The sequence below is a fragment of the Giraffa tippelskirchi genome, chromosome 11, assembly GCF_054371585.1.
Source record: "Giraffa tippelskirchi isolate mGirTip1 chromosome 11, T2T-mGirTip1v1.2.pri, whole genome shotgun sequence".
Classification (NCBI taxonomy): Eukaryota; Metazoa; Chordata; class Mammalia; order Artiodactyla; family Giraffidae; genus Giraffa; species Giraffa tippelskirchi.
Window position 1 is genome coordinate 23,649,077 of NC_137285.1, and position 24,912 is coordinate 23,673,988.

At 45.9% G+C, this 24,912-nt stretch overlaps 1 protein-coding gene and 1 long non-coding RNA gene across 3 annotated transcripts in view; one reads left to right on the top strand and one right to left on the bottom strand.

Annotated features, from left to right (window-relative positions):
- The window catches only part of LOC145525404 (uncharacterized), a 50,175-nt gene extending 32,901 nt beyond the window's left edge, over positions 1-17,274 (bottom strand). The window contains exons 1-3 of the long non-coding RNA XR_014068191.1: positions 17,154-17,274; positions 14,751-14,992; positions 12,349-12,440 (exon numbers count right to left, since the gene is read on the bottom strand). This is a non-coding gene — a long non-coding RNA (uncharacterized LOC145525404). The remainder of the gene's footprint in view (positions 1-12,348; positions 12,441-14,750; positions 14,993-17,153) is intronic.
- The window catches only part of TMEM132C (transmembrane protein 132C), a 432,037-nt gene that overhangs the window by 402,859 nt on the left and 4,266 nt on the right, over positions 1-24,912 (top strand). For both annotated transcript variants that reach the window (XM_081538273.1, XM_081538274.1), the window contains 3 exons: positions 15,924-16,129; positions 17,812-18,085; positions 19,986-20,177. In XM_081538273.1, the coding sequence (XP_081394399.1) occupies positions 15,924-16,129; positions 17,812-18,085; positions 19,986-20,177 (672 nt within the window). The remainder of the gene's footprint in view (positions 1-15,923; positions 16,130-17,811; positions 18,086-19,985; positions 20,178-24,912) is intronic.

The following is a 24,912-nucleotide window of genomic DNA, read 5'->3' on the forward strand; positions in this document are numbered from 1 at the left end:
TTCTGCCTCTTCCTCTCTCTCACCTTGCAGTGCTTCTTGAATATCCCTGGCTGGTGGGCATTTGGGACATGAAGCTTCACCAGTGTGGGACGTAAAGGAGCAGCGAGTGACAAGGGGTCTGGTCTGCAGTGTGTTTGGGGTTAGGTCAATAGAAGTAATAACGTGTGAGTGGAAAGACCTGCAAACATCAGCATCTGTGTTGATTTATGTTCAAGAAATGAAAAAGCAACAGCCCAGAGAAGGGCACCCATGTGCCCAACAGAAGCCCAGGAACAGCACAAGGAGCGAAAATACATAAGAGAGACAAGCACTTCCACCATCTATGTAACCATCATCATAGAGCCCTTACCATAAAGAGCGGCCCCCAAACTTTCTGGCACTAGGGACTGGTTTCCTGAAAGACAATTTTTCCACGGACTAGGGAGGTGGGAGAAATGGTTTCAGGGTGATTCATGCACATTACATTTATTGTGCACTTTATTTATAATATTATTACATTAGCTCCAGGAGACCCAGGTTTGATCCCTGGATCAGGCAGATCCCCTGGAGAAGGAAATGGCAACCCACTCCAGTATTCTTGCCTGGAAAATCAAACGGACGGAGGAGCCTGGTGGGCAATACCCCATGAGGTCGCAGAGAGTTGAACACGACTGAGCAACTAACACACACACAAACACACACACACCCCTTAGATCATCAGGCATTATTAGATCCGGGAGGTTTGGGACTCCTGCTATAAATATTTGTCCACACTTGAACATCCTTGGAATAAAGATGAGCCTTGCCGTGGATGGCACAGCACAGGTTAATTTGCACAGGTTTTCTTACTCGTGGTCCATGAAGTAATGGTAACTCAGATTCAATGACATACAGTGTTTTCTACAACCACCTAATGATTCATTCAACAAAGGTGCATTGGCCTTTTTCTAAGGACCGTTCTGGTACTGGGTACTCAGCAAGAAATAGAACATGCCCTCTCCACCCCCTTCTCATGGAGCCTGGCGTTCTAGTGATGGAGGGAGCGGACAGTAGCAGATAAGTGTATTATGTGTGGTGATGAGGACCGAAAAGGAAATGCGATGGGTGTTGTGCCAGGGTGTGGCCTCGGGGTAAAGGATGACTCCAGATAGGGTGGCCTCCAAGGAGGAGATATTCAGGCCAGTTAGCAGAGAAAATAGTGACTGTCGGTGCCTGCTAGGTTTTTTTTTAATAAATTAAAACAGAGTTTTATTTGTTTTTGGCTTCACTTCGTTGCTGCATGAGGACTCTCTCAAGTTGCGGTGAGTGGGGGCTGCTTTCAGGTTGTGATGTTCAGGCTTCTCATCGTGGTGGCTTCTCTTGTTGCAGCTCATGGGCTCTAGGGCCCGTGGGCTCAGTGGTGGCCGCACGTGGGCTCTAGAGCACAGGCTCAGTAGTTGGGGCACACGGACTTAGTTGCCCCATGACTTGTGGGATCTTCCCAGACCAGGGATCAGACCAGAGTCCCCTGCATTGGCAGGCAGATTCTTAACCATTGGACCATCAGGGAAGTCCCATTGGTGCCTGCTATTGACTGTGTGTCCCTGATTTTCACAGTGCTCTACGAACCCACTCATCTTAGCCAGGCTGACTCTAGGAAACACCACCCTCTGCTTCCTGGGCGACCCCTATACTGGTCTGCAGCCCTGCATGTCTTTGCTCCAAAGCTCCTGAGGCCACAGGGGCTAGGCAGCCCCCATGACAAGATAGGAATGCCGAGATTTAAAGCATCATTTTAAAAGCACATTTTTTGAATTTTCAGTGCAGCCTGTCTAACCTCCAGGGCGTGGTTCCAGCTAATGGATCCCATGTATGTGTGCTATGTTGCTTCAGTGGTGTCTGACTCTCGGAGACCCCATGGACTGTAACCTGTCAGGCGCCTCTGTCCATGGGATTCTCCAGGCAAGAATACTGGAGTGGGTTGCCATTTCCTTCTCCAGGGGATCTTTCAGACCCAGGGATTGAACCTGTGTCTCTTACATCAACCTGCATTGGCAGGTGGATTCTTTACCACTAGAGCCACCTGGGAATCCTGAGTTTTAACATAGGATCACAGAGTCAGACACAACTGAAGTGACTGAACACGCACAGAGAACACATAGAAATAAAGCATGTAGGACAATGCATTCAGTTAGCTCTTCTTACTATCCAGATAGACTTAGAGCAGGAGTTCCCTCCCTAGGAGGATCGCATCCTTTGCCAGAGAACATTTGGCAATGTTTGGAGACATTTGCGGTTGTTATACTCAGAGAGGGTGTGGCTGGACACACAGGTGACTTGTGGCTACCATGTTGGAGAGCTCGTAGGTAGGGCATCGGATGGCTCAGGTGTTGGACATTTCCATCATCCCAGATGTTCTTCAAGAAGCACAGACCCAGAGCCTCCAGCTGGTAGGAGCTAATAAGCCAAATGTTTATCCCTAGGAGAGGTGGCTAGGCAGAAATGAATGACTGGGACTGGCCAAGAAAGAACAGGTTGGTCTGACCCTCTGTCTTAAGCTCCCAAGAATACTATGTTCTTTGCCTTTGCCATTGCCTTCTCCCATGTTCTAATAAAAGACTTTTGCAAAAGATAAGATCACTTATTTATGAGTCAGGCTTGAGCTAAGGGAGGCTCCATCTAGATTTACTTAATTGGGAAGAGAGGTTGTAAAGCCCCAGAAATCCTGCATCTGGACATGGAAGGCCCTTGCCTTGAAGAAAAGTTTCTGGCCAGCTCCAGGAAGCACAGGGTAGAGAATCTGTTTGCCTTGGGGGAGATTTAGATATGGAAAACACTTCCCCGTGTCTGCTTTTGCTTCTGCCAGATACTAAAATTTTTACCCCTCATTGACCTCTCTATTGAAATCCATCTGATTACAAAGATTCTGTCTCAGACAGCATCATATGTCAACTTCCCAGTGGCCCCTCATATCTTTACCAAAGATGATGTGCTTGTTGAATGATGAAGACTCTCCAGTTGACTTAATAAGTAAAGGAAGAAATTGTCTTACAAATGGAAAGTCTAGGGCACTGCAGGCTTCGGACACAGATGGATTCATAAATCAATTTCTCTGCACCTCTGAGCTCTGCCTTTCACTCTATTTCTTTCACTATCAAGCCAAACACTCCTTTCTCTCTCTCTCTCTCTTTTTTTTTTTTTTTCCCCTGTGTCAGGTGTTAGTTGCAGCACGCAGGATCTTTGTTATGTCACACAAGATCTTTCATTGCCACACACGGACTCTCTAGTTGTGGCTCAGGCTTAGTTGGCCTGTGACACATGGGATCTTAGTTCCCTGATCAGAGATTGAACCCATGTCCCATGCATTGCAAGGCAGATTCTTAACCACTGGACCTCCAAGGAAGTCCCAGCCCTTGACTGTCTAGAAGTGGTTTCAGAGGCCATACGTCCACTGCTTCCCAGGTCCAAGTCCAGCAGAAATGAGATACTACTTTCCCTCCGTCAAAAATCCTGGGACTTCCTGTTATTGGGCTAGACAAGAATCATATGACCATCCCTGGACCAACCCCTGTGGCTGGGGCAGTGTGATGTGTTAGGAGTATGCCCCACTGTGTAGCTGGTGTCAAGACCCTTGAAGTACATGAGCTGAGCATGAAGACCTAGGGAGATACCCCTGAAAAATACCTTAAAAACTGATAGGCAAAATAAGATGATTGTGTTTGGGGCAGTAAAAATAACTGTCCACTGAATATGATCTGAAATTCTATTAAATTACTTCTAATTTACTCTATTTTTTTCCCAGCACTTTCAGTTTCTGGGCTCTCAGAGAATTAGTACTCACCATGTGGTGTCAGCTTAATGACAGTGGTGCCTTTTTACCTGTTTCTCATCTTGTCATTCTTGCTGAGATGCCTAAGGACAGAGATACACAGAGATGGGTCTGGGCTGGTCCAGCAGAGCTTGCCTCTTATATCTGAGAGCATGTTATTGGTTAACAGATAACGTGACCCAAACTGAATTAAACTCCAAAAAAGAAAGCTTAAGGGCTTCTATATCTATACAGTAAGCAACTGGCTTCAGGAATGGCTGAATCCAGGAGCTCAAATGAAGTCATCAATCAGTGTTTTAGTTCCACCTCTCTGTCTTCTGGTTCAGTATTCTGTACCTGTACTGACTGAAATATCAGATGAGCTGTACCGTCCCAAAGTGTCTGCAAACCATCCCTTTACACGTAGCCTTCTGAGCAGGAAAGGGCAAACATCTTTACCTAGCCTTGCCTGAAAAATTCCTGAGATTCCCTCCGACTGTACCAGCTTAAGTCATGCATTGACCCCTGAGCCAATCGTTTGTGGCCAGAGAAATGTGAAGCTCTGCTTGGCTTAGGTCATGGTCGCATGACCCTAATCTGGAGGCTGAAGGCGGAACCTCACCCAAACCTCTGGACCAATGTGGGGGAGGTGAGGGTCCCCACATGCAACTAGGGCAGGGGCCACAGGGAAGAGAGCTGGGTGCCTGGAGGAGAGGCTCCTCTCCTCCCACCTCGTGTTCTTAGCTCCCCATCGTCTCCCTGTCCTCCTGTCCCAGGGCATTTCTGCTCTTTCTCAGCTTGGCCTGGGTTAGGGAAAAGGCCTAATGTCAACCAAGCCATGAACAGGTTGACATTAACTAAAGCAGTGATCAGCTCTGATGGAGGCAAAGGACAAGAAGTGGAAGTGTCTAAACTCTCCCAGTAAGACTCTGCCCTGAGCTCTCCCAGGAGGATAGGTGTCCCGTGATTGGCTGTTGAAGGCATGAGGATAATTGACAAGGAAATTGACACCGTAGCGTGTAGGAGGCTGTCATGGAATGATTCCAGATCAGAAAAGGATAATGAAGAGGAGGAGGAAATACGTGACTTGTAACAATGTAATGGACTTGCTAGAAACTCAGACTCATCCTTCCAGCTTCACCAGATCCCCTGAGCTCTTGAGGGAAGACAGGAGTGGTCACGACGAGCAAACATGGTCCTTGGGCTTTAGTGACATCCCTCCCCAAACTCCCGTTTCAACCTGCATGGCCGGATCACTCCCATCCTTGCTACCTGGTTTCCTCTACAATTAAGCCCTTCCTTCCTCACTTCGCTCCAGTGTTCAGGTGGCGGCGGCTGCTTTTGAAATAAGCCTTCTCTAGTAGGGAAGCTCTTTGGAGTCTAGAGGTTCAAAGAGAAGCCATGAGGCACTCACTCCCCTAAGCAGGACAGTCCTGGACCGTGTGTCTTGGGTACCAGGACTAGCATCTCAAGTGACATCATTAGGCAATGAGCGTGGTTGATGGCACAGCAGGTGGCCCAGGGCAAAAGGTACTGGAGAGAGATGTGCACACACAGGAAAGACAGTGCTATATAAGTTTGGCATTCTGGAAGCTTCTCCCCATGAATCAAAGCATGTTAAAAAAAAATCAAAGCCCCTTATCTACACACTTCCGGGGCTAATATAATCCACTTACCCAACAAGTCTGCCAAGCACCTGTGTGGTGTGTCTGCCTGTATGTGCCAGACAGTGGGCTAATTGCTTGTATTTATGGGTTTTCCAGTTTAATTCTCCTGGCAAATTTGGGATGCCATTCTCTCCCTGCCCAGCACACCCTAGCCTGCTTCTCTAGCTTTGTATTTACCAGCCTTCCTTCTGTTTCTGCAAAAGGTCAAAATATTCCTACCTTAGGGTCTTTGCATATTATAAGAGAGCAGTGAAGGACCAAGGCTTATTGTACTGGACACTTGAAATTTGCTAAGGGAATAGATTCTAAATTAAATCTTCTCAATGCACTGTACACACCCACAATGATAACTGTGTCAAGAGATGGATACATTGTTTAGTATAGATTATGGTAATCTTTTCACAGGGGATATATATATCAAAGCATCAAGTTGTACATATTAAATGGATACATTTTGATATGTCAAAGATATCTCAATAGAGGTGTTTAAAAAATCAAAGGATTTTTTTTCTTCCAAAAAATTACGTTGCCTCTGATTTTCCTTTTAACAGTATGATGAAGAGGGTGAGATGATGAGATGATGAAGATGGGCCCCTGAACTTAAACAAGTTATTGAGCATAATTATATGAGACAAACTTTTAAAAAAGAGAAGGAAAGAAAGACAGTTTAGTAAAATTCTAGTCTATTAGTGTCTGGGAATTGCAGAAGGTCACAGGAAGAAAGAAGACTTAATCACAAACCTCAAGAACTTTCTTGTTAATTCTAAAATAGAAGCACTGAGATAACTTTCCACCAACTAAATTGACAAAGTTGTTTTTTTAAGGGAAAGTTTCTGGAGCTCAAGAACTGCTTTCAGATCCAAGTCCAATACGATTAGCTATGTGACCTTGGACAAGTTAACCAACCTCTCTGTGCCTTGTTTTCCTCCTCTGTAAAATGTTTTGTGTGAGGACAAAAGGAGTCAGTCCTTGATGTCCTCTTAGCACAGAATCTGACATACAGCAGGCACTTAATAAATTCTAGATAAGGAAGATAAGAATATCTGCCTGGAAATTTCTCCCCCCAAATCTCACAAGGCTGCCACCTTCTTGATAGGTGGAATCCTCCCTCTCTTGTTCTGTTCTTTTATTTTTCTCATGGTATTTATGGCCCACAAATGTCTTCTTGTTGGCTTGTTATCATCTACCCATATACTCCCCAAATCAGAATATCCTTAAAGTCTCCTGATCACTCACGTCTACATCTCCAGTGCCTGGGAAAATGCCTGGTGCATAATAGCAATACAGGAAGTAACTGTAAAAAGAAGGAATCCTTGTATACTAGATGAAGAATGTGAAAGTTGCTCAGCTGTGTCTGACTCTGTGACCCCACGCGCTATACAGTCCATGGAATTCTCCCGGCCAGAATACTGGACTGGGTAGCCTTTCCCTTCTCCAGGGGATCTTCCCAACCCAGGGATCAAACCCAGGTTTCCCACACTGCGGGCGGATTCTTTACCAGCTGAGCCTCCAGTATTCTGGCCTGGAGAATTCCATAGACTGTATAGCCCATGGGTCGCAGAGTCGGACACAACTGATCCACTTTCACTTTCAGATGAAGAATAGTGAAGGGTCAGCCCTGACTCCAGTGCAGGCCTGGCCACACATCTGGAGCCTCTAGTGAGGAAATCCAGCTTCATCAGGGCTTGACCGCCCTGGTGAGGATCCTGCTGTCCAGTTGGCCCACATGGGCCAGGTCCCACTCAGAACCACCAGATCCAGGGTGGACGGGAGTTCTGAACTGAGAACCACCCAGCATCCCCCAAGTCCTGGCAGCATTTTGCACTGTCAGCTGGAGAAAGTGTGATTTATCACAGAACAGATTTCTGTATGGCCATCTTTAAGCGAGGAGCAGGAAGCAAAGAGGAGGGAAGCGGAGACATCATCTCAGAAATACTGCTTAGCCCTGCCTTCCTCCACCTTTTCCTGTTCTTCTTTTCCAGAGATGTCAGGAAAGTAAGTGTCAGGCACTTTAGTAGTGAACAAACTGCTGAAATGGCAGCAGACCTCCTGCAAACATAAAACTTTCTCTCTGGCAGCTGCAGGGGGAGGGTAGATAGTGGATAAGATGCTAGATAAGCCAGAAGTTCTGTGAGAGAATAGGACACAGAGAGAGGAAACGAATTCTCCCAGATCAAAGCTAGGGCCAGGCACCAGTCACCGCCCCTGGATGAGAAGCTCTGATGTGGAGAATTCCCAAAACCGTGGGCTCTTCCCGCTGTGGCCTCTCCAATGCCTAAGAAGGAGAGAAGCGGGGTGGGATAAAGGGAGAATGGAGTGTGGAGGGGAAGGAATATGAGGCCTCTTGAATGGTACTGGCAGTGTCCTCTTCACCACAGCACTTAGCAGAATAACTCAGTCAGCTCTGCCGCGTAACAAGTGACCCCAACATTTGGTTGTTGAAAAGAATGATCATTTTCTCTTGGTTGTGCATTTGCAGATCATCTGGTGGTCTCTGGGCTCAGCTGGGCTATCCCTCCCTGCACATCAGGCTGTTATGGAGTCCAGGTGCTTGATTCCAGCACTGGGCTGAGAGATCTCAGCTAGTTTAAGTTCCTCTGGTGGCAGAGTTCACAAGGGCTGGCAGAAACAGATAGCTCTTCAGTCCGAGCTAGGATAGGTTGGCTGTCAACTTTTTCCACATTCTCTTGACCAAAGCTAGCCACATGGCCAGGTCTGCTATCAGTGAAAAATAAAGTCTTTCTGCTCACAGTGGAAGAAAAGGAATAAGAATCAAAATCATCAACTCAAACAGCCCATAAACCAGTAGGCACCATGGTTAAGAGCAGAGCTCTGGGGTTGACTGTGTTTAAATTCTGACTCACTAACTACCATCTGTGTGTTCTTGAGCAACTTACATCACCTCCCTGTGTTTTTGTTTCTTCATTTGAAATATGGATGTGATTCTTAAAATGTAGCCCTGTCCTAGGTTCATGGTGAGGATTCAAATGAAATGATCCGTGTGACCCCTTAAAATGGTTCCCGGTTTACTGTAAGCACTCAGCGAACAATTTTTTGCTGCTATAAAATGCATATCATCCATGAGAGTCCATCTCCTCAGATGTGTGTGTTCCCTGTGTGTGCAGTGGGTGGGTGAATGTCAGGGGCAATGTGGTAGGGGCAACCCTGAGTGTCCCCTAAGGGGAAGAATAGGGGACCGGGTACCTGAGTACCCCTTCTTCACCAACGGCACATGCCATGGCTGCCTTGGAGACACTCTTCTCTGGAGATGTTGCGGCAGTTTCTGGCCATTTAATTCTCCATTGACAGAACCTCACATTGGTTGCCAGTAGTTTGCATGAAGAAATAGTCTGCCAAACAGTCTCCCAGGGCATAGTTCCCAGTCATCCCTGCAGCCTGCCCTGTCAAGGATCGCTCAGCCTGGCTCTTGGTGGGATGGGGTTCACACTTTGCATACTTCCCATGAGGACATTGTGCCATGATTAAAATTAAGAGAATAATAGCAAAATAAATAAATAAATCTGGGCACTAACTATGATAGGTGGTAGGATGGAGAAAGCATGGGAGAAAGCGGGCACAGAAGGGGAGGCAGCCTGCTCTGGGGTGTGGGCACCTTTGGGGCTGGTTTCAGCACCTCCAAGACCAACTACAGCCCATTGTCCCTGCCAACAGCACCCCCCAAATTCTCCAGTCTGGCCTGTGAGACCAGTAAGACACCAAGGTAGAAAATGCAAATGCTTTGGGGGTTCAGGGTGGTAACAAAATTGAATGCAATAGTTTTTCAATGCTGAGAATTAATTTGCTATTTTATAAACACCATGAAGATCAAATGAGATCCATAAGCTCTGATTCATTCATTCATTCATTTTCAGCATACATTTATTGAGTGTCTGCTATATGCCAGGTACCATTTTAGGCACTACGGGTACAACAATGAATGAAACAGATAAAAATCCCTGCCATCCATATTCTATTGAGGGAAGACAAAAACCACAATAAATAGGTGAAATGTATAGTGTATGAAATGGCAATAAGTGGTAGAGAAAAATAAAGCAAAGAAGAGTGTCAGGAGTCTTGGAGGAGTTGCAATTTTACATAAAAATGTCTGAGAAAGTATCTCTGAGAATTTACAGACCAGGTTTCCCAGCCAAGACACTGTTGACATTTGGGATCGGCTGATTCTGTTTTGTGGGGCTGTGCTGTAGGATAGTGTAGGATGTTGAGCCTGTCATTAGATGCCAGTTGCTCATCTTCCAATTGTGGCAACCTCCTTCCCTAGCTATAACAGCCAAAAAGATCTCCAAAGATTGTCCAGTGGCCCTTGGAGGATGCAATGGCCCCTTCTTGAGAACCACTAGATTAAAGATCTAAAGGAAACAAGACAAGGATGTCCACTCACACCAGTTTTATTCAGCATAGTTTTAGAAGTCCTAGCTAGGCAATCAGAGAAGCAAAAGAACTAAAAGGACTCCAAATTAGAAATGAGTAAAACTGTCACTATTTCCAGACTACATGATACTAGTCATAAAATATTCTAAAGACGCTATCAGAAAGCTACTGGAGCTCATCAATGAATTTGGCGAGATTACAGGATACAAATACACAACAATCTGTTGCATGTTTATACACTAACAATGAAAGATCAGAAAGAGAAATTCGGAAAACAATCCCATTTGCCACCTCATCAAAAAGAATAAAATACCTAGGAATAAACCTAGCTAAACATTAAAAAAAAAAAGATACAAATGAACTTCTATACAAAACGGAAGTAAACCCACAGACATAGAAAACAAACTTATCATTACCAAAACGGAAGGGTTGGGGGAGAGGCATAAATTAGGAGTTTGGGATTAACATATACACAATACTGAATATAAAATAAGTAATCAACAAGTACCTACTGTATACTACAGGAAACTATACTCAATATTTTGTAATAACCTCTAAGGGAAAATAATTTGAAAAAGAATAACATATACACACACATATATATATAACTGAATCACTTTACTGTCCACTTGAAACTAATACAACATTCCCTGTCCAATGTTTCAGCCTGTCTGAGTGGGCTTATTTGAGATGGGCCAAGAGAGTGAGGGAGGGCCAGAGCAGCTGATGGAAAGGTCCATGAGCCAGTGGCCTGTCTCAGGGCCCCTTTCCCTGGTCCCCTTGCCCACATGAATGAAAAAGATTCTAATATTCACATGGCAGGAAGGGTGATTTCTAAGGCCACAATCTCAGGATATTACCTGTTCAGACAACACGATAGAAGCAGTCTGATCAAGTCCTGCACTAGCTGTCATAAACCCTCTTTTCCACCTTGGGCAAGCTACAACCTCAGTGCTCCTCAGTTTTCTCATCTCTAAAATGGGATCCTAGGAGATCTCTGGTAGTCCAGTGGTTGAGAATCCACCTCCCAATGCAGGGGATGCGGGTTTGTTCCCCAGTTGGGGGACTGAGATCCCACATGCTGTGGAACAAATAAGCCCAAATGCTACAACTACTGAGCCCACACACCACAACTAGAGAGAAGCCATGGGTCACAACAAAAGATCCCACGTGCCACAACTAAGACCCAACACAGCCTAAGACAAATATTAAAAAAATAAAAACAAAATGAGATCCTGATTACTGTCCAGAGCTCCAGAAAGGACCAAGGGCGAGAATGATGGGGAAAGCATATGGCAAATGTAAAACAAGGCATCAGAACAGTGCAAGGACATTTGACATTTTATGTTAATAGAGCAGGTATACAAACTTGGGTGTACAAGAAATGTAAATCATTTTTCTGTATCTGAACTTGATTTCAGTTTGCAACTCCCAGTCTCCTAAGACACAAAACCTATACCTGGAGTTATATTTCTGAACATATTAAGTTGGAGATGTTAATTAGAGAGCCAAGTAGAGATGTTGAATAAGCACTTTGTTATCTGGAGATGGGATTTGGGGAGTCATTAACACAGCGATGATATTTAAAGCATCAGAGCTATATGATTACAATAATGAAAGGAACAGGTATGGACTGAATGTTTGTGTGGCTCCCAAGTTCTTCTGTTGAGATTTTAAACCCTAGTGTGATGGTATTAGGAGTGGCGGGGTGGGCAGGTGATTAGGTCATGAGAGGGGAGCTTTCGTGAATAAATTAGTGCTTTTTTAAAAAGAAGATTGATTTTTATTTTATTGTTTTTTTACTGCAAGGTTTGTGGTATCTTAGCTCCCCAACCAGAGATTTTTGGGGGATCTCTATTGATGCATAAGCTTTCTCTAGTTGTGACTCCCAGGCTCAAAGGCGTGGCTTAGAAGTTGAGGTGCATGGGCTTTGTTGCTCTGAGGCATGTGGAATCTTCCTGGACCAGAGATCAAACCCATATCTCCTGCATTAGCAGGCAGATTCTTAGCCACTGGACCACCAGGGAAGTCCCTAAATTAATGCTTTTATAAGAGGCTCCAAAGAGCTCCTTCACCCCTTCCATCAAGTGTGGACACAGAGAGAAGACAGAATCTGTGAGTCAGGAAGCGGGTCCTCGCCAGACACAGAATCTGCTGGCGCCTTCTAATGTGAGAAGTAAATGTCTGTTGTTTAAGCCCCCCAGCCTCTGGATATTCTGTTATAGCAGCCCCAGAGGTCTAAGACGGGACATACAAGATGCCATGGATCATAGAAGGAGCAATTGCATTATTTCAAGGAGCGAATCTCTAATTGTGGTCCTCAGATCTGAAGCATCAGCATTTCCCAGGCATTTGTTAGAAGCGAAATGAGGGGCAGGGGAGGGAGGGCAGCAGTCCCCCTAGACCTGCTCAATCTGAGACTTTAGGGGTAGACTCAACCATCTGTGGACACTTGACAAGCCCTCTCTGATGCTCATTCAAATCTGAGAACCTTCTTGGCTGCAGGAATCCAGACAAAAGTCTCACTGGATGTTGGTGGTTGTTTGCTTTCTTCGTGGAAAGCGGTCTCCAGCCTCTACCTTAGGAAGCAGGTGACATCCTTGGGAAGTTGCCAAAGTCTGAAAGACATAAGATATCAACCAACCATATGCCAATCAACCAGAACCCTTGTGACCCAACTTGGCCCCTCAAGGTCCTTAAGAGCAGACTGGTTGATTCTGTGGCCACCATGCGTTCAAAAGGGGTAGTTTAAATGTCACAGTGAGGACTTCCCTGGTGGTCCAGTGGTTAAGAATCCACCTTCTGATGCAGGGGACACAGGTTCAATCCCTGGCCTGGGAAGATCCCACATGCCAAGAGTCGGCTAAGCCTGAGCACCACAACTGCTAAGCCCATGCTCTAGAACCCATGTTCCACAATGAGAGAAGTCACCATAATGAGAAGCCTTCCCACTGCAACTAAAGAATAGCCCCTGCTTGCCGTAGCTAGAGAAAGCCCATGTGAAGCAACAAAGACCCAGCACAGCCAAAAACATAAATAAATATTTTTTTAAAATAAGTTTATTTTTAAAAAGTCACAGTTAGCAAGGGCCAGCAGGCAGTTTTCTTAATGGGCAGCCCACCCACAATGAGAAATTTAAGAGGTTCCCAGAAATGGATCGGAGGGGCTGTGAAGATTCCCATACAGGGGTTGGATTCCTTTTTTGCAGACAAGCCAGCTCATTTTGTGATACCGTGGTTCCCACTGCTAGCCACTTAGGAGATGATTAATGCAGCCTGCGACTTCCCCAGACATTTATGGCACCTTCAGGAATAACAGTGACAATGGCTCTATCATGCCCGGTGGCTTCATACCCTTGGCGTTCCTCTTAATTATTTATATATTCTGGAGCGGCCAGGTTCCCTCCCACCAGAGCTCAGAAAGGTAATAAATGAGGAAAGTCAATGGTCTGTAAATTACAACATTGATTAAAGAAGTGATTACTGATATAACTCTTACTCGGCTATTATGCTAATGCCTGCCCAGATCCAGGACAGTGTTTACATGCTAATGACAAGTCTGGGACAGCAATGAAAATTGGTTTCCACCCTTAATCAGTATATAAACTCTTTTAAACCACTCTGACCACGAGTGAGACGATCCATTCGTGTGTTCCCCTCCCAACTGCCCCCTGCCACTATCCCCAGCAGATGGAAGAAATTCACTCAGCCCAGCCCTCACCAGCTGCCCCTCCAAACAGAAGTGCAAGTTGAAGATGAAAATTGGGCCCAGAGTAGCCATCCGTAGTCCTAGAAGCTGGGGAAAGAAAGTGCAATCATAGGAGTTCATTGCTCAGCATCGGATGTTATTTAACCAGAGCCGTAGACCCCCTGAAGGAGATACTGCTCCTTCCAGAGTATACAGCCTGGACGGGGGACAGATAAGCACATTGACTATTACCACTTAGTATGTAAGTGCTGCGCAAAGAGTCCATGTGTGACTTCATTAACTCTGGAATGCTACACAAAACTCTGTGTATATGCATTTCTATGGCAAGAATTAACTTTATGTGTATTCCCAAAGGAGTCGATGACTCCTAAAAGGTTAGGAAACACTGCTCTAAAGCTTTCTGGAAGTTTTCTAAGTAATTTCTTGTGTTTCCACTGTTCTTGACTCCGAGTTATCTCAATATTTCACACCTCCTCTTGCCCCAAGATCTATGGCTGTGTTGAAGCAAGCATCCCCATGAAAAAAGAGCCCTGTTCATGCATCCATCTAGCTGTTCATCTATCCATCCTTCAATCCATTCATCCATGTATGCATACATACATCTATCCACTCATCCATCTATCCATGCATACATGCATACATGTATCCATCCATTCATCCATCTATCCACCCATGCATATATATATTCATCCATCCATTTATCTGTCTATCCATCCATGCATCCATCCACTTAGCAGTTTATTCACCCATCCATCCATCCATCCAATCATCCACCCAATCATCCACCCTTCATCGATCCATCCATTCACCTATTCACCCATCCATCCACCCATTCATGCAACCATCCATTCAGTCCACTTTGCTGAGCTCCTGCTTCTTGAGCAGCTGGTATGAGGCACCAAGAGATCAAAGAAGAAAAAGATATACTTATTGCCTTCAATGGTTTTACATTTCCACAGCTGAAAATGAAAATTTACACAAGGGTCCAGTGTGATCCCATAAACTTGGGTATGCAAGATGGGTTATGTTGTTTCTCTATAACTCATCTTGATTTCTATTTTCAGTTTTCAATTCATTATGGTGGTAAAACATCATCCCAGTCTAATTTCTAGAAGATGTAACTACTATCAAGGCCTTGGGGAGGGGGCTTCTAGCCTTAAAGTGTTCTGTTCACAGCTCCTAGGGGGCACCCATTATCAGTTGGACTCCACATGGGTTACCTCTGATGTTGTCCCATCCTTGCACATGCTTCTCCTTTCAGCCTCCTCCCAGGGAGCACAGGCATCCTCAAGCTGTTTCTTTGCCACATAAGAGTATCCATGGGGCTGTAAATAGATCCATCTTCCTAAGGTTTCGGCAGAAGAACACAAAATCTAGATGCTTGCAGGCTTTTATTTTTTATTTTGTTTATGTTTGTTCTGCTTTGTGTTCTGTCTTGTCTCTTTCCTGAGGCCATGATCTGCTAGAAATGGGAAAAGAGAGGGGAGGAAATTCAGGGGAAGGAAACAGGTTGATCTTCACTAATGTGGTGAGGCCATTCACAGAATGAGCAATAACAGTCCAGATACACCAATAATGCTAGGGGGTCAGGGGAAGTGCTGCAAGCAGAGAAGGAAGGGTGTTCCCAGGGAAAAGGAACATCATATATGAAGACCTGAGTGTTCTGGGGAACCATCAGGGCTGCATGTAATTGGAACAGTGGGTGTAAGAACTGGGAGTAGGGCTTTGCTGAGGAAGAAGGCTCTTCTTCTTGCATTTCTTCTTGAGGAAGTACAAGCCCTTCAGATCTTGGGGGGCTGGATGGGGTGGGATGTGGGTGTGGCTGATCTTCTGGACAGACATCAGCCTGAAGAACAGACAACCTCTGGTACCTACATCACATTCCCTGAATCCACCCAGAGTTCAGTCCCAGCTGCAGTTCTGACAAGATTCAAGTTCGCTTGGTGATTGCTTCTTCTCTTACACTGCTTGTGCTTTCCATCCCAGGGCTTGTGTCTCAGCCTGGAATATGGGGAACACATGGGCAGCACTCACCCAGTGAGAGAGCGGAGAAGTAGATTATATTTCTGCCTCTCATCCTGAAAGTTGACAATTCTGGGGGCTTTCCATGAGATCCCAGAAAAACAGAGCTCAATGGTCACAGCACCAAATGCAAAAATGGACCTTTCTACTGACCTTTCTTGTTTCTCTGGCTCCCTCAGCCTTCTCCCTGGTCCCCATTCCCTAGGGTCACCTCCCAAGTAAACCAACTGCACCAAATCCTTGTCTCAGGCTCCGCATTGAGGAGAACCTACATTAAGCACATGTGCTTTGCTAGAGACAAGGACACATGGCTGAAAGGTGGTCTCCAGATCCCAGAGAACTTCTTATCCGTCCCCTCTCTGTCTTGGCAGGTGTCCGACCACTGTGACTATGTCTTTGTCAATGGCAAAGAGATGAAAGGCAAGGTGGATGTGGTGGTGAACTTCACGTACCAGCACCTAAGCACCCCCCTGCATGTCACCGTATGGGTGCCCCGACTACCCCTGCAGATAGAGGTCTCTGACACGGAGCTGAGCCAGATTAAAGGCTGGAGGGTTCCCATCGTGGCCAGCAAGAGGTGAGTCTGGGGTAAGGAGACACATCAGAGCTATGACAGCAATGGCTGTGGATACTGATGTCAACACCAAAGGAGTCAATGCAGGAGCCAGTGCAGGGCCGAGGCAATGCTGTTACCATGGTGATTACATGATGCAAAGTGTGCATGCCTCTGCGGCCTAACAACAATCCTCTGGGAAAACTGAGACTCAGGGCAACCCAGCCAGGCAGGAAGGCTGCTAAGCGGCTGGGTCCATATCAGATCCAATTGTTTGCACTCTACATGGGCTCCTAGAAATCTCTCTCCTGAAAGTGCCCCTCCTGAAGGAAGCCACAAAAGTAATATAGTTTTCTAGCCTTTCAACCTCAGAGAATTAGAGTTTGGGCTTATTTTGTCTATGTGAAACAGCGATTCCTTTTCTATTCTGGGTGAATATCTATAATCTTGAAAAGCTCTGTGCATATCAAATTATTGGATAAAATCTAATTGCATTTATGCTGGACCATCGGGGTGCTGTCTGCACTTAAGCCAAAAGAAAAACTTCTATTCCATGTGACTCTGGATCATTCTGTGTAGGAATCTGGGGTCTTGTTTCCTCAACTCTTTGACCCCCAGGTCAGCTACATAACAATTGTTACTGAATTATTGGTTTCCTGTATGACATCTTCCATCTTAAACCATCAGGGCTCTTTTCCTGACCATCTCCCAGGCACCAGTCTTCATTTTTAAGGAACAAGTATTGTCTATCTCAAGAAAGATAAATAGGACAGTGAGATGGTGAGTCCACTTTTATAGAATGAACTGGAAGGCATTTGTCCTCCTCTGATGAGGAGGACAGCCATGAATCCAGCCAAGGCTTCAGACCATTTAGTGGTCATGAGTGACCAAGATGTGGGTTGTTCCATGTCCCTGAAGAAGGAAAAATTGACACTTGTTGGTTTCAAATCCAAGCTTGGCTGCTTTCTAGCTTTGTGAGTTTGGGCCAGCCACCTAACATCTATGATTCAGTTTCTCCATCTGGACAGAAGAATAATTACAGTTTTACCTCACAGTGTTAAGAGTCCATCCATGAAGGTCTTAGCATGGGCACATCTCCAGAGCATCATACCACTCTGACCAATAGACTTTTTTCTACAGTGGTAGAAATAGTGGAATGTTCTAGAACCGAAGTATCCAGTGGAATGTTCTAGAACCACAGTATCCAGTGCAGTAGCCACTAGCACAAGGGGTTATGGAGTGACTAAGAAATGTAATGTTTGGATTTGCTTAATTTTCTTCATTTAAATTAAACTGTAAATAGCCACAAGTGGTTCTTGGCTACTTTGTGGACAGTGTAGTTTTAGTATTAATAAATATTAACTCTTGCATCTTTTGTTTGTCAACAGATGCCTTCAAGAGAGGTAGGAGTGTTTTGTGGGCTACATATACAGGAGATGGGATGTGGGGAAATTCTTTGGGTCGTGCTGTTAAGTGGAGAGATATGTTTATCTTTCCTTCTCAATTAAGTCTTACCTTCCTCCTTCGGCAAGCACAATAAAGCTTCTTGGCATTGTTTAAAAAAGAGCCGGTGCTTCTGTGTGGTCCTGAGGCTCCTGCCTGGGCTGCTATCTCTTGGCAGTTGATGGGGAGGTATCTGCCTTGCAATTCCAGAGCATCATGAATTGCATCCCCTGACCCGAGAGCCTCCTCTCCTTCCCCATCAGGCCTACACGAGACAGCGAGGATGAGGACGAGGAGGAGCGGCGGGGCCGGGGCTGCGCTCTCCAGTACCAGCATGCCATGGTGCGGGTCCTCACCCAGTTTGTGTCCGAGGGGGCTGGCCCCTGGGGCCAGCCGAGCCACCTGCTCAGTCCCGACTGGCAGTTCGACATCACCCACCTGGTTGCTGACTTCATGAAGCTGGAGGAGCCACACGTGGCCACTCTCCAGAACAGCAGGATCCTGGTTGGGCGAGAGGTTGGCATGACAACCATCCAGGTAGGAAGCTGGAGCTGGGAACCTCTGCACGCCCATCACTGAGCATGGTACCCCGCCTTGGAGGGAGGCAGTTTGCTAGCGGGGGTGGGTCCTTGTGGCCAGTTCCTGCTCCTTGTGATGGCATCCTGTGGACACCCAAAGGTGAGCCTGGACCAGCTCTTTGAGTCTCAGGTAAAGTGAAGTGAAAGTGATAGTCGTTCAGTTGTGTCCAAGTCTTTGCGACCCCATGGACTGAAGCCCACCAGACTCCTCTGTCCATGGAATTCTTCAGGCAAGAATACTGGAGTGGGTTGCCATTTCCTTCTCCAGGGGATCTTCCCGACACAGGGATCAACGTTGGGTCTTCTGCATTGCAGGCAGATTCTTCACCGCCTGAGCCACCAGGGAAACCCCTTTGAGTCCCAACCTCCTTCCAAACAGAAATGAGAAGGTGGTGGCTGCACCCCTTAGCACCCTCTGTGACCCCACTCTCTGCTGCATCCTTCATTCCCACCACCCCCACCCCAACCCACCCTGCCTCTGCGTCTCCACCCTCAGCGCCCCCTCTCCAAATCCGCACCACCTACACCCTCTTAGAAAGAACCTGCTCCCCACTCCGCAATACTTGTGCCAGTGGCCACGGTAGGATGCATTCCTTTTTTCCTTTCCTCCCTTCTTTCCTAAGTCAGCCTATCATTCTGTTATGTAGTCATTCAACCAACTATTCAAAATCCTGCTGTCTCTTTTGCTCAAGGAAATGTATAGAAGGGTGGGATTTCAGGACAGATGGTAGGGCACAGAATGCCTTTTATTCAACCCATCAAGTCCCACACTACTGACTCCACCTTTTGTGGAGGGTTTTCTTGTTTGTTTGTTTGTTTGTTTAATTTTACTGAAGTATAGTTCGATCTACATTGTTGTGTTAGTTCTACATGTTACAGTGAAGTGATTTAGTTACACATATACATATATCTTTTCTTTGTTAGACTCTTTGCTCATATAGGTTATCACAGAATACTGAGAAAAGTTCCCTGTGCTGTACAGCAGGTCCTTGTTGGTTATCTGTCTTATTTATAGTAGATATGTGACTCCACCTTTTTGAAATGTCATTCTTGATCCTTTCATTACCACCCCAGGTGGGAAAGATTGATACATCTCTACCATTTCACCTGGACACCCCAAGTCCAACATCTGATACATATATCAGATGAAGCAGAAAGGCATCTCAGGTGGTGCTAGTGGTAAAGAATCTACTTGCCAATGCAGGAGATGTGGGTTGGATCCCTGGGTCGGAAAGATTCCCTAGAGAAAGAAATGGCAACCCAGTCCAGTATTCTTGCCTGGAGAATCCCATGGACAGAGGAGTCTGGCAGGCTATAGTCCATGGGTTCATAAAAGAGTTGGACAGGACTTAGTGACTAAACAACAACAAATGAGGCAGAAAGTAACATTTCTGCCAATGGAGGATACATTGTACTTGGGATTGTAGGGGAGACTAGACTGTCTCTTATTCAGTTCCCCAATTGATGGCCTAATTCACTTAAAATTGGATTCAGGCTGAACAGAGTCTGTTTGTGTGCCACTATTCATGAATCCAGGCAGTAAGATTGCCACGTATGGTTGACCAGTTTGTGCGGTATGCAAAGAGGCTTCATCTAAATGGGGAGGGTCATTTCCTTTCAAAGACAGAATAGATTTTAATATTTATGTCAAGTTTCCAAAAGATACAGCTAAAGTGTCATAGGGAAGAGTGACTTTATCTGATTCTCACATGACATGGGATAATGTATAGAGGGAAGTTGTGGTTCCTTCCCACTGTATTCTGTACCCTGTAGGGATGGACAAAGCATAGCTGGGAAAGGTTCCAACATCCATCCAGAAACAGATGTGATGGACTGGTCTGTGTCTGCCCATCCCCCAGGTGCTGTCCCCTCTGTCTGACTCCATCCTGGCTGAGAAGACGGTCACTGTGTTGGATGACAAAGTCGCGGTGTCAGACCTGGCCATCCAGCTCGTGGCTGGGCTATCTGTCACCCTCCACCCCAGCACGGAGAACAGCAGGGCTATCACGGCTGTAGCCACAGCTGAGGAGCTGCTGCGGACCCCTAAACAGGTAAGGGCCCGGATGCCAGAAAGGAGCACTGTCCCGCCTGATCTAGCCAAAGGGGAGGGAGGCGGCAGGAATGGGGGCAGGGTAGCCAAACCACGTTCCAGGAGGAAGTGATGCTGGCTGTGTAAAATCCACGTGGCTTTGAGGTCCGAGTAGCAGGGTCTGTGATGAACTACAAGAGTGGTACCCAGTGCCCAGAGGTGGACGAACCATCTGGGCAGCAAACTCTCAGAAATCCAGCCGCTTAAGACAACACCCACTGTTGTTCACAGTTCTGTGGGTGGGGAATTCAGGTGGGCTCAGCAGAGTGCCATGCTCTGGGCTCCACAGGCTGAGAGCAGATCATCTTATCAGGATGCTCTGGGGACAAATCCACTTCCACTCTCACTGATGTGGTTGGCGGAATCCAGCTCTGTGCAGTTGAATGCCTGAGGTTTCCTAGGTTTGTTGATGCTGGCCGGGAGCCCCTCTCCACTTCCTTCTCTCTGCCCATACCCTGTACCATCTTCAGAACCACTAACAGTGCATAGAGTCCTTTCCATGCTTGCAACCTCTGAATTTCCCTCTGTTACCACCCAGAAAAGCTCTTCTGCTTCCAAAGGCTCGTACGACTACAGCAGACCCACCCAGCTCAGCTAGGCAGCTCTCCCTAACTTCACCTGTGCCTATAACATCATAAGAGGACATCTCATCACATTCTCAGGTTCCAAGGAATAGGGTGGACCATTCCAGAAATTCAGCTGTTGCTACCTGGCTTTGTTCCAGACTATCACCAGCAGGGACCTGCAAATAGAAGGGGGGAAAGTAGGAACAGTGAGAGACTTTATTTTCTTGGACTCCAAAATCACTGCAGATGGAGACTGCAGCCATGAAACTGAAAGATACTTGCTCTTTGGAAGAAAAGCTATGACCAACCTAGACAGCATATTAAAAAGCAGAAGCATTACTTTCCCGACAAAGGTCCATCTAGTCAAAGCTATGGTTTTTCCTGCAGTCATGTATGCATGTGAGAAGGCTGAGCATTGAAGAATTGATGCTTTCAAACTGTGGTGCTGGAGAAGACTCTTGAGGGTCCCTTGGACAGCAAGGAGATCCAGCCAGTCAACCCTAAAGGAAATCAGTCCTGAATTTCCTTGAAAGGACTGTTGCTGAAGGTGAGGCTCCAATACTTTGGCCACCTGATGCAAAGAGTTGACTCACTGGAAAAGACCCGGATGCTGGGAAATATTGAAGGCGGGAGGAGAAAGGGACGACAGAGGATGAGATGGTTGGATGGCATCATTGACTTGATGGACATGAATTTGAACAAACTCCAGGAGATGGCGAAGGACAGAGGATTCTGGCGTACTGCAGTCCATGGGGTCACAAAGACACATGACTTAGCAACTGAACTGCAACAGCCACCTGGCTTTGTTCCAGAGCATCACCAGCAGGGACCTGTAAGGGGTTCTCATTCACATACAGCTCACAGGGCTGGCACCTCTGCTCACCTCTCCTGGGGACAGGACTCTGACATGGTGTTGGCTGGTTTAGAAAGAGCAGAAGAGGAAAGTGGGGAGACAAAGCAGAAGGCATGAAGCTATTTGCCGAGAACTAGTAATTAATTAGGGGACTACTGGCATTGCCACCTCCCTGGCGTCAGGCAAGGCCACCCATCAGCTTCCAGCATCACCCATCTGTCTTCATCGGCTGATGGTAATTGGAGGGCCCCGGCGCTGCCTGAGGGGATTTATGGATAGAGTTCATTCAATTTGCAGACATGACTCTTGAAAGAATAGGAGCTCTAAATCATGCCCGGATGTGTGTTATTTTAAGTATTTCAGAATTTCTCATCTTTAGGGAAATGTGCTGGCTTCTCCCCAGACAACCTCTATGTTCCAACTTCACTGTCATGAGCTAATGGAAAGACTTGGTCTCAGTCACACAGCAGGGCTGATGGAGATGGATGCTGGCAAGCCTGCAGTGTTCTGAGGGCTTAATTCAGATTGTCTGCTGTTCAGGGGGGCTTGTTTGATGTTAAGTTGGTTCACCGTTTTGAGTTGGTGAAGAAAAATGAACTCTAGATGAAAAGTCAGCCAAGATGAACTGGCACAGTGTGTTAACAGTGTTTTATCTCAGTCCTTGGAGTGTGGAAGGCTGGCCTCTTGTTCTTGATATTTCCAACTTTGAAATTCAAAAGGTTTGCCATGAATATGAGGGCAATCGTATTATACTTCCCCGTGCCCTATTAGTTCTGAAGAAAGCTAGAATAGTAAAGAGAAATGAGGTCTCCCGCAGCATGAATGCATTCAACTGAGGCTTTAGAAGGGGGTCTGTCCGATGGTGTGATTTCTCAGTTGATGAAGCTAAAGGAGAGGCTGGCAGGAAACAAAATTCCAGAGCCAATGGTGTCTTAGCTTTGATTCCCCCAGAAGCTGAGCCTGAGATAAGGATCTGCATGCCAGAACTTCATTTGGGCAGTGAAGGGAACCCTAGAAGGGAGTCTGGAAGTGAGGGAAGGGAGGAAGGAAAGAGAGCCAAAAGAGTGTGTACCCTGCACTTATGGTGGCCACGGGGAAGGATGGGGGAAGGAATAGTTAGGGAGTTTGGGGTGAACGTGTACCCACTGCTATGTTTAAGGTGGATAACCAACCAAGGACTTACCGTATAGCACAGGGAACTCTCCTCAATGTTACGTGGCAGCCTGGATGGGAGGGGAGTTTAGGTGAGAATGGATACATGTATATGTATGGCTGAATCCCCTTGCTGTCCACCTGAAACTATCACAACATTGTTAGTTGACTGTACTCAAATGTAAGATAAAAAGTTTAAAAAAAAAGAAAAGTATATTCCCAACTCGGCCACCACTGTGGGCTACTGGAGCCTGGATCTCCTGGGAAACCATCAGCCAGTGTAGAAAAGACTGAAGCGTCATTATACCTGAGGGGCAAGGAAGCTGGGATATTTATCACCCTTCCCATCAGCCCTTAGTGGAGGGCTGCTTCTGGAGGGTGTTAATTTTTCAGCACTTCCAGCTGTGGGTATGACTACGTAGGTTCCAGAGGTTAGAATGCTCCTTGGCAAGACCACCTTGCAAGTTTGACAGCTGAAAGTTGACCAGGCAGGTTTTGTGGAGTAATGGGCAGATGCCAACAGCAAGCACACACCATCTTTAGATTTCAGGTACATTCTCACTCACTCCTAACAAGAAGCTGGTGTTAGTCTGGGCTTTCCATCACAAGTGATAGAGACCTAACTCAGGCTGGCCGAGACAGATGTAAGAGTTTACCAGTTCATGTCCAAGCATTTGCATCTTCAGGTAAAGCTAGAGCCAGATGCTCCAGTGGTGTCAACAGAAACTTTCCTTTTTAAGGACTTCTCTGGCGGTCCAGAGATTAAGACTCTGCACTTTCCCTGAAGGGGACACGGGTTCAATCCCTGGTTGGAGAACTAGGATCCCACATGCCAAGCTGCAGAGCCAAAAAAATAAATAAGTAAACCTCCATTTTTTTAAATGAAATGCTCTTTTTTAAAATAAGTTTTGTGTATTCAAAAAAAAAAAAAAAAGAACCATTTTGGCTACACCCTATGGCATGTGGGATCTTAATTCTGCTACCAGGGAGAGAACCCACACACCGTGCATTGGAAGGCAGAGTTTGGACCACCAAGGAAGTCCTCAGGAACCTTCATTTTTATTATTGGCACTTGTCCTCAATTCTGGAAACTGTCCAGCCATTATTTCTTTGACTTTTGAAGTTCTCCCACATTCTTCCCTTCTGTAACTCTTAACAGAAGACTGTTGGTCATTCTCTTCCTCATTTCTTTCAACCATCCTTTCCCATGCTTCATCAATTTATATTCCTGAGGTTACATTCTGGGTGAATTTCTTGACTCAGTTTCCCAGTAACTAATTCCCAGTAACTAATTCTCTCCTCAACCATGTCTAATCTGCTATTTAGACTGAGTAATGAATTTCAACCAGAAGATTCTTCACATCTAGAAGTTCTGTTTGGTTCTTTCCACAGCTCCCTGTTCTTTTTCCAGTCTTTCCTACTCTTTCAGAGTAGTTTTTACTCTTTTTAACTCCCTTTAACTATTGTCTTTCATTGGCTAGTTTTTGTTACTGATTTGTTTTATTTTTATTGTCCTTGTCTTCTGATTTTTGTATGTGAATTTTTTATGATTCTCTCTCATGGTAGAGCCTTCTTTCCTAGGGACTGATTTTTCTTTTTTTCATGGGCACCCCCTGAGCCATGGTTGCTTTGCTCTATGTGGTTCCTGAGAAATTCCTGTACATTTTTGCATGTGTGTGAGTCTAGCTTCAAGTTAACATCTTTGCTTGCAGCTCCTGCAACATCAGATGGTATAACTTCAGACACCACACTCAGTTATGGGGAGGGGGTGGGGTTCTGATTTCCAGGGAGACATTTTCCCATCCAGAGCTCAGAGCAGAAATGAGCATTATTGGTGTGTCTCTGGCCCAGTGGGTAGGATTTCTCTTCTCCCTATGTGGAGAGGAATCCTAGCTTTATGTTAAAGGTCTCATGCCCATCTGACACTTGCCCAGGTGGGTATCAACATCCCAGCCACTGGCTGATGGGTTTTCTGAATAGTTCTACACCCCCTCAAGCAATCTCAGTAACAGTTACCTATGTGTATCACTGTAGCATGCCTTCTTTTTAAATTTCTGATTCCTAGGAATTTGCATCTCTTATTTGTATTTTTACCTAGTTTTTAACTAGTTTATACTCAGCCATCT